Consider the following 10,934-nt stretch of genomic DNA (forward strand, 5'->3'; position numbering starts at 1 on the left):
CAGAAGAAGAACTAAAAGATCTTTACTTTTAATTTACTCAGTTTTTCTAACCATGTGAGTCATCACTTTAATTTCCATGGAGAAAAAAAATGAGGAAATCTCTTTCAAATTTGACTTGCATTGCAATGTACTCCGGTTAAAATTTTTTTAACCAATATCATGAGACGGGTTAGCTTGCTTGCTTGCTTTCCTTCTTTCTTTCTTCCTTTTGGGGTTGAAAATTAATTAATTATGGACACTACTATTAAAAAAAATACTTTTTACACCAATTAAAAATAACTTTTACATTGATTCTAGAACCAACATAGAAAAAGAGGGTGTAAGTGTAAAAAGTATTATACTAAGTCTTATTGTTTACAAAAATGTCACTGCCTTCACTTTTTACATCAATTCTTTTTTAACCAATGTAAAAAATGTTTTTTGTGGTGGTGGAAGTTAGGTATAGCAGCAATTAAATTAGTTGTATTAAACCTCTGATATGATCTAGAACTATCTAGATTTAATCTAGACAGTTTAAATTTAATTTTTTTATTTTTATTTTTATCAAAATAGAAATTTATAAAATTTTTAATAAATCTATTTATTACTAATCTAGATAGCCATAATTAATCTAGATAATTCAAATTTAATATTAATTTTTTATAATTTTTAAAAATTAAATTTTCAAATTTATTTTAGATTGTTTCAGTTGTATTTTTTTTTTTTTTTGCAAAAAAAAGAGAGAAGAGCTAGCAAGAAGATTATCTCTATTTTTAATGTTATATTTACTAAAAATTACAAATTATTAAAAAAATTAATTTTAATCTTAAATTTGGACAACCTAGATAGTGCAGATTAGTAATAATTTCATTTATTAAAAAATCTATAAATTTTTATTTTAATAAATATAAAATCAAAATAAAAAATTAAAAAATCATGACAAACTAGTTTAAATCTGGAATGTCCATATCATATCAGAGGTAACTCTCTTGAGCATTTTAGCGAGAGTTTGATGACATGATGATGATGTTAAGTGATCAAATACATCAAATGGCCTTGAAACAATATAGATTTTCACATACAATAGTTGTGGAATGCACTTTGGGTGAATTACATATTTTGAAATAAAATTTAAGCCAACGTTTTGAAAAAAACCAAGAAGTTGATGTGTTGAAGAGCCGGATACTCGGGATTTGTAGTTTGTTTTTTTTTTTTGTAGGAAGATGTGACAATGGTTCAAGCTTGCCGTTATTAGTGACCTGTGTCTCTCATATCTTTCGCTTCAAAGGCCGGTTTACTTGTCTGGATTTTCTTTTAATCCAGTTCGTGAAAATTTACACCTTTTAAAAATTCATTTCTTTTTAGTGAAGAACAGATTTTTAGAGCAAAAATTGGGCTTACACTGTACAATATCTCGTATTCCTTCTGATCTCATTTATAAGACAGATTTTAAAAGGTTCATTTGGTCATATTTATAAGCTAGTTGCAGTTTTTGAATAATGTTTAAAAAATATTTTTAAAATTATCCTTCATGAGAGAAAAAAATAATATAATATCACTTTTTAAATTTGTTATATAAAGATATATTTAAAATTTTATATATTTTTATTGCTTTCACTTTTTTTGCACTGATATTAATAATGTCAGTAGAAATGATTTATAAAAAAAAACTGAAAGAGTATATTATAGAACCAATAAGTTGGCAGTGAAATTAGTCAACTCATGACTTACAATAGTGTAGGTTTGAAGTCCATAATATAATTAGTTAATAGTTAATTCATCTTGATTCAAATAGTTAACTCAACTCATTTACCCTTCATTTGCAATAAGAACAAAATAGGAAAAAAGAAAATTAATGGAGAAAAATAAAAGAAAAATACTCTTTTTTCTTCGTAGGATAAATTTTTTGACAGAAAGTTTTTTCCTAGCTAGAGAGGGGGAAATTAGCGAAGAACAATGATAATATATATATATATATATATATATATGTATGTATGTATGTATGTATGTATGTATGTATATATGTATTTTTCTTGTAGTTTTCTCTCTTCCACAATTTTCATTTTCAACCAAGACTCAACCTTTTATATTGCATTGTACAATTTTTATAATTTCATCATTTCTTTTTTCTTTTTTTTGGTTGTGAGACACAAGGAGTGTATTTTGTCAATACGAAAGACTAATCTCTCCCAACATACTTGTTAAGTGACGATAAGCTCTATTGTTCATGTCAATTTGATTAGTTACATCACTTGGTTTCGCATAAGGGTGATTTGTTTGAATTACAAACAACTAGTGTGGATGTCGTTTAATACAATGAGATTGAGAAGTAAAATATAAAATACTAAAAGTAATAATATGATTCATGTTAAATTTCAAATACATGGTGCCCTTTTCTCATTTATATCTATAGAATCCAAATCACTGAACAAAGTATACAACCCTTGCAACCTGTGCATTTTTTATTATAAACTTTTCTTGTTTGACACGTGAATCTAATATATATTTATCCTCGTTATAGTATTAAAAAAAACTAACTAAAAAATTTCAAAGAATTAAATTTTATCTTTGCTTCTACTGAGTTTTAAGTTTCTTACGAGAATGTCTTCCATATTTTTCATCCACTCATGAAAAAGTGAATGTCCTTGGAATAATTTCATTTTCTGAAGTTTTATAATGTAAATTACTAAATTTTGCAATCATATTGCCTTATTGCCCTTGTAAAATGAATAGAATATTTAAAACATGGGCCGGTATCCATCTTGATGTGCCCAAAGTAATAGGGCCCATTGGCCGAAAAAGGACAATGGCTCTTCCATATTTCGGTTGAAGGCTGTGTGAGGTTGGAATCAAGATTGACCATAATAATCATGATTAATTCAAGAAAATATATATATATATATATATATATGAGAACTTTTTTTTTGTTTTTAGAAATAAAAAAGGCTTGTTTGGATGAGGACGTAACAAGCATCTCATTGGCGTTCATGGAGTTGATTTGGTTGCATTTTTTGAACTTTGTTACATTTGACCATTTACTTTTGAGAAGCCAATCTCTCTCTCTCTCTCTCTCTCTCACGTATAAGAAGAAAAAGAAATTTTACATGTTTTGTTGTTTTGAAAACACAAAGCCCTACAATCAATACTGTAAAAAATGACCTAATTAGTCAGGTTCATAAGAAGATTTCTACACACTAAAGGAACTAAAAAAGTTATCATGAAAATAAAAAAAAATTAATCATTTAATCCTTATAGTTTTAACTTAATTGTAACTCAATACCTAAACTTTAACTTATTATAATTCAATACCTGAAATTTTGACTCGGTTGTAAATCAATTTCTGAACTTTACCTCTTGCAATTTAGTCTCTAAAGTTTCAACCTTTTAAATATTAGTCCTTATATTTTAAAAAAATAAAATTATAAAAATTTAAAATCTTTTAAAATTTATTACTAATATTTTAAATTATTAAACCCTTTTAATTTTTATAAATATTATAAATATTAAAATATTTTTTTATTTTTTAAAATATAGAGACTAATATTAAAGAGGTTAAAATTTTAGGGACTAAATTGTAAGATATAAAGTTTAAGGACTGATTTACAATTGAGTCAAAATTTAAAGGATTGAGTTATAACGAGTCAAAGTTGAAGAGCTGAGTTACAATTGAATTAAAACTATAAGAATTAAATGATTAATTTTTTCTATAAATTATCATGAAATGCTTGGTGAGAAAATCTATCTGCACATGATTTGTTTTCCTAAAAATATGATGTAGGGTAAAGTCTAATCTTACATGATGATATTCCTCATCTTCTTTATTTAACCGATCTTCTTGCGAAACAATATTGATAACTTCAATTTAAGGATGATATATGTAAAATATTTGGAGAAACCTTTTATCTAATTTTTAATATATTACATACTGTATCTGAGAATAATTGCATTCGACATATAGGGTAAGTAGTCATGAGGAGTGATTTTAATTTTTATATCAAAACCAATATCAACACAGTAATATTTTTTTTTCCAAATTATCAATATATTAATATAAAATAAAAAATTTCTTATAAATAGCAGTTTAACAATTTATTTCACAAGCTCTCAATCATACATGAGAATCTCTGTGGCTTTTAAAAGAAACTAAAATTATAACAAAGAAGGAATTGGAATATTCAAATGAGACTTTTATCGATTAGACTGGTGAAAAACATGCATGCTTAGGTTGTTTGATTTATCCTGAAAGGAATGCTACTAGGTTTGATTTATCGTGCACGTAACTGTACAGTAATCAAAGTTGGTTCATGTATCTCCATATATAACTTTTTTTTTTTTGGAAGCAGATATATAACTATTATTTGAGCTGCAAGCTTATCCCAATCAATGTTGTCATGTTGTCATAACCGGATCGGTCAAGCACTGGTTTATTGGATCGTAGTCGGGTCATGGTTTAACCGACCTCAATTGAAATAATAAAATTTAAAAATTATATATGAAGAATAAAAATATTTTAAGTAGACAATATTTTTTCGATAATAGATCAACTTTATATATTCGAATAATATTATAATATTTACAAACGAAAACTTAGAAAGTAAAAATATGATGTCCTCCTGGAGCCATTTAAGATGATATGGAGAAGAGACTTGACCTGATATAAAACTCATATGAAGTACAAGGGAAAAAAATATATAACAGGAAATTTATTGTAAATAATATTTAATTATATTCTTATCATTAATATTAAATTTATAGTCAATTGCACAAATGATATTATAATAAAACAATTTATTATCAAATATAAACAATCAAAATCATTAAGTATGCTACAATAATTGTCCAATCAAATCAAATCTATGTATAAAACTAAAGAAAGATCAACTACAAGACAAACAAAAATACAAAACAACATAATTTTAGGTTATATTGAGATTTTTTTTGGAAAAAAAAATATGAAAACCGATTCTTGGCCAGTTTTGACCATTATTCCACCGATTTTACCAGTTCTTAACTGGATCATTTTTCACTGGTTCGGTTATGGAGGTTCACTGGACCGGACCAAGAACTGGCCGATTGGGTCCAATTCTGACCTAATCCTCAGAAATTGTAAAACATAACAAAAATTATATTACAGTAAGACTTGGAAGTGATACACAATTTCCACCATTTCCTGCAAGTTATATTCCATCGTGAGTTGATGAAGTGTTATTTTATGAAATTATCTTGTACTATCATTTCATGTTTATCAATATTTAATGTCGTTTCCCACTAAAAAGTGAATAATTGGTTAATTTATTTATTAAAAGTATTTTAATTTTAGAAAAAAACTCATTAATCACACAAGAAATTCAGAGATAGATTTGGTATCCCATGTTATTCATGGTTCATTCAATAAAAATATGATATTAAGATAATATTAAATATAAATTTATTTTGATATTAATAAAAATAGAGAGAGAAAAGATAAAAAACATTAAATGGATATTGTATTATAAAAATAATGATAAATAAGTTTTATTTGATTAAATCGGTGCAATCTTATTAAATAGACCATGAATGACATAGTGCAATGAGTCTATCTAAGAATTTCTTTTAATTACACATTAAAAAATTAAAAACATCTTATATTTTTTAACATTAGATCTTAAAAAAATATTCTAGTTTTTAACAAAAAAGAATCATTTAGCCATTTTTAAAGAATAAACATTTTTTCCTTTTGCAACAAAATAATTAAAAAAAGTATTTTACATTTCAGTTTTTCTGCTGTCCGTGATCCTATTCAGCAATCATCAAAACATTTTTTGTTCCTATAAAAAATCTATGCGTAATATTAAAAATTTAACATGTCAACGATTCAGAAGTCATAAACATTATATTTTCTAAAATTTTGTGCATACATGAAACTCATATTTAAAATAGTTATCATGATTTTCATCTGTCATATATTTAGAATTTAAGCTAAAATTGCTTCCCTAGAGTCAATATAACTGACTAAATATAAAATAATGGTATTCTGGATTAGATATTGGTATTAAATTTGTTTGACTCTTTTAATTTTAGTCCGATTCGCGGTGTAGAAGTATTCCAAGTTTATTATAAAGTTAATTAATAAATTATTTGAAATATTAGTATCCAAATGAACTCTATCAATAATTTCGAGCATGTGACCAACTAGTAAAGTTGATTGAGGTTTTTTTTTTTTTGGCCAACAATTGAGGTATTTCCATTTATCTTGAAATTTTAAAAATTGAGATATTTATTTAAAATAAAATGAAATAAATAATTCATCATTTATAATAATGATAATGACTATTATAAACACAAGGCTTATACTAACTGCACTGCACTTTACTTCAATCAATGTACTATATAAAATAAAATTACTTAACTACTATTTATTTACCATGTATTTACGATCTATTACACAACTATCATTTTGTAGCCAAATTCACACGTCTTTGAAATAAAATTAGTTTGTCAAATGATCAAACTAATCACGGATGGGGAATAATGGCGTCCTTCAAAGTATTGGAAACAAGGTTGGCTTAAAAAAGAAATGTATTGGGAAACAGATGAATTGTGTCATAAACTGTGATTTTAATCCTCATTTAAATGTTAATAAGATAGTTTGGTCAAAATTAACAAACTTAACAATTAGGTAAGAAGTTCAATGGAGGGATGAATAATGTGAAGTGTGGAATTTCAGTGATTGAAGGGCCTAAAATGAGACCATGAAACCGAAAAAGTGCTCATCACCATTAATTTTTCTCTTTTTTTTTCAGACATGGACAAGTCTTCTTCTATTAAGAAAAATTGACATATTCAAGACAAAATTAAATATTAAATATAAGCATATTTTTTATTAAAAATTTAAATTTTAATTCATCATTGTTATAAGAGATTAACTCTTCCCATTAAATTTAGCTTTTTCAATGAAAAAAATCACTTATTTCTTGAGAAAAAACCAATTTTATAAAAAAATTTTAATGTTTGTTTAAATTTTTATCAAAATAATTAGAATCTAAAAAATAAATTTTTAATTACTTTGATAAACTACTTTGAATAATTTTTAAAAATAGTCTGATGTAGTATATTAAAAATAATACCTTAAAAATGCAAAAATGTAAAAAAATATTATAAAATTTTAAAATGACTGAATAATAAATTATTTTTAAATAGAGACCAACAAGATATCATACAATCTAAAAATAATAATAATAAATTTTTACTACCGTTACAAATCATAAAATAATATCTCATTTTTATAAAATTTCTATAAAATAATTTTTTAATAAAATGTTAAAACTATTAAAAAATTACTTATTTTTTTAATATCAAGCAAGCTACCCCTAATTTTCCCCGTCTTTCTTCCCCTTATTTATCTTCTTCGTCTGCACTAACATCTAATTTTTTTTGGCGCCTCCATTTATCCCCGTGACCATCAGCTGCCGTGAAAATACACTTTACATTTTATATTGGCACAATACCGAAAATTCGATTCAAATAAAATCCTATATATATATATATATATATATCGTGGTCTATCAGCATTCGCAGTATAATTCATCTGCTCTGCAAGAAGAAGCAGAAGAACAAAACAGAGCTCTCGCAGAGTGTAAAATAAGAGACAGAAACAGAACAAGCGCGAGCTAAGACCAGCAACGCAATAAAATAGCATCACAGAAGAGGAGAAGAGAAGAGACCTGGAAACAGAGAAAGAGGCAAAAGCAAGAGAAAATGACCCCCATTTTCAGCGCTGCTTCTGCAATTTGGTATTAATTTGGGGGACGCAACACCATTTCCAGCAGAGCACAGCTTTCTCTCACTTCCGACGCCATAAAACCCAACCTCACCACTCCCACACTCCCACTCTCTCTCTCTCTCTCTGGTACAACCGCACCGCCCCCAACACTACCTTTCTTCCCATTTCTGAATTTCATCTCTCTCTCTCTGTGTTGCATCCATCATTTGTAACCACCACGCAAATCAATCTCTCTCTCCCCACGTCACTCCAACCATTCTTCTTCTTCCTATGAGACTTCCTTTCTTCTCCAGTCACTGTTCTCACCATTGCTCCTCCGTTCAATTTCACCATTCATCTCTTACCCTGCTTGCTTCCTCTACCAGAAGAAACCGCTGTCCGAGCATGGACGCTGCTCCAGTCGGAAACCGCCGGAAAGAGAAGGTGATTGTCATAATGGGCGCCACCGGTGCCGGGAAATCCCGACTCTCCATTGACCTCGCGACCCGTTTCCCCTTCTCGGAAATCATTAACTCCGATAAAATGCAAGTTTACAGGGGCCTCGACATCACCACCAACAAGATCCCCATTGACAAGCGAAACGGCGTCCCTCACCATCTCCTAGGAGAAGTGGACCCGGAAATCGGGGAGTTCACGCCTTTGGATTTTCGCTTCCACGCCGGCTCTGTCATCTCCGACATTACTTCCAGGAGGAAGCTTCCCATCGTTGTTGGCGGGTCTAACTCGTTCGTTCAGTCTCTGCTCGCCGACCGATTTGACCCCGAGGTAAATGTATTCGATGAGTCATCGTCGTCGAGTTTGATCTCGTCGGAGTTGAGGTACGAGTGCTGCTTCTTGTGGGTGGATGTATCATTTCCTGTTTTGTCGGATTACGCAAGGAAGCGAGTCGACGACATGCTCAACTTGGGAATGGTGGAAGAGTTAGCCAAGTCGTTCGACCCGGACGCGGGCGATTTAGAGGAAGACTCGGAGAACCGGATTGGATTGAGAAAAGCCATCGGCGTGCCGGAGTTCGACTGGTATTTCAAGAGATACCCGCCGCCGGGAGGGCTGAGAGCAGAGTGTAGAAGCGAAGAGGATCGAGTACGGAAGGGTGCATACGAAGAGGCGGTGAGAGCGATAAAGGAGAACACGTGTGAGCTAGTGAAGAAACAGATGGGGAAAATCTTGCTGCTAAAAGAGGCGGGGTGGGACCTACGGAGGCTGGACGGGACCGAGGCGTTCAGGGCGGCGTTGGGAAAGAGAGGCGGCGGATACGGCGGCGAGAGGTGGTCGGATATTTGGGAGAGGGAAGTAGAGGAGCCAAGCGTGAAGATTGTGAATAGCTTCTTGCGGGAGTAGGTCTTCCAGCCAAATCCAGCTACTCTCCAACTTCAAATTTTTAATTTCTATTTCTTTATGTCTCTCTATAATTTGTGGGAAAAAAAAAACTGATAATTTTTAGGGAAAAAACGAAAAAGAGAAAATTTAAATTTGGAGATTGCAAAGCAAACCTTGGTTCGCAAGGCCGCGATGTTAATGGATGACCAATTTTGGGGTTTTGGAATGCTAAAGAAAGCATTTTTACTCCTTTTTTTTTTTCAAAATAAAAATGAAAAGAGAGAGAGAAGACGATGCACCAAATGTTAAGGCATTAGAGTGCATTATAATATACTTTTGTAGTAATATTAGAGTTTATAATTTTGTTTTTGGTGTATTTAGGTTTTTAGTGCCACCTCCGTATATGCTATTGAGAATGTCATGAGAGAGAAAGAGGAAGCATTCCAATTCCATGTGGCAAAAAAGAATGACACTGTGGCTTCAGGGGCCAAGAAACTGACAAATAAAATATCCTATGAGAGTTATTTTTTTATAATAAGAAAATTTAGAAAAGTTGAACCTTAAAGATTAACCAAACTAAAACATGTTACCAGATTCAAAAAATATTCGCAAAAATACTTTCATTTCGACCAATGAGATTACATAAATAGTAGAATTTAATTACATAACCTTCTGATATAGGCTAAATCCATATAAACTTTGTTGATACTATAAGAATTATTTTTAGGCCAGCATATTATTATATTATGGGAGTCAGGTCTCTTTTAAATCTTGAGTTAGTCCCTTTCATTTATACGTGTGATGGGATCAGGGGATGGCAAATGAAAGGTTGAATTTGTAGTATTATTGAAAAAGAAAAATAAAAATAAAATTGTACGCTTCAATCCGTGGCTTTTCTGTCAATTAAAGGGTATTAACTGTTGGTGTTCCACTCTATGTTCAAATTGCCTTTAGGTTTAGAGTTGACCCAATCAATTGCATAAATATAAAATTGCCTTTAGCTTTGCAAGAAGACAAAGGTGCATTCGGAGGGGAAAACTATGTTATGTTATAAAATTTTTTACATGGTGTGTGCGTCTGTGTTTTTTTTTTTTTTTTACTTTATATGTTAATAAAAGAAATTGATAGTGCTGTTGGTGATATTTTAGCATTCACAATAAAAGATTCTCATTTTGCTATATAAAAAGAAAATTATCTATAAGTCTCATATAAAAAAATTACTTGTAGATCCCAAACACTTGTAAATGTAGAAGTTTAACTTATAAATAAATTGAAAAATAATTATTTTCCTAATTTGAGTGCTGATTGCAATTTTCCCAAAAATTGATATGTGATATATAATATCTATTATATCTTCATGATCATTGTTCAATATGAATTATTTTACTATATTAATTATTATACACTGAACAAGCTATAGTTTCCATTGGACAAAACTATTCCGCACCTTAAATTGTGAATTAATTACAGTGAGATTAATGATCAATTCAAATAAATTCAGATCCTCAAAATATCAATATAGCTCAACTTGGCTATGAAATGCCCATGTTTTATGGATAATCAAGTGTTGGTTAATTTCACGAGAAGCACTTGAAGAGTTTGTTTTGACTTGCAAAGTTGATATTTATAAATGGACATGTCGTTAAGTTATTGGGGTAACATGGATTATTTTGTTGGCTTTGACATAAATTAATGTTTAACAATTAAACATTTGGGATGCTCATGATGAAATAATCATAGTCATAAATAAAATAAATTGGTAAGGGGGCTGTGTTTTTCGAAGACATCATAGCCACGTAGCTTTGTTTCCAATTTTGTACAATATAATGAAGGAGACAACAAACAAGGACATTAATGTCTTCTGCTAAATTTG

General features: G+C 29.7%; 1 protein-coding gene across 1 annotated transcript; it reads left to right on the plus strand.

The window, feature by feature from the left end:
- The first annotated feature begins 7,576 nt into the window (after positions 1 to 7,576).
- Positions 7,577 to 9,473, plus strand: LOC129284570 (adenylate isopentenyltransferase-like). The gene has a single exon (XM_054920084.1). It carries the CDS (start codon positions 8,012 to 8,014, stop codon positions 9,080 to 9,082), a length of 1,071 nt encoding a protein of 356 aa, XP_054776059.1. The 5' UTR covers positions 7,577 to 8,011; the 3' UTR covers positions 9,083 to 9,473.
- Positions 9,474 to 10,934: the final 1,461 nt, after the last annotated feature.

The sequence above is a fragment of the Prosopis cineraria genome, unplaced genomic scaffold, assembly GCF_029017545.1.
Source record: "Prosopis cineraria cultivar Desert tree isolate PC_DT_omini unplaced genomic scaffold, ASM2901754v1 PC10, whole genome shotgun sequence".
Taxonomy (NCBI): domain Eukaryota; kingdom Viridiplantae; phylum Streptophyta; class Magnoliopsida; order Fabales; family Fabaceae; genus Prosopis; species Prosopis cineraria.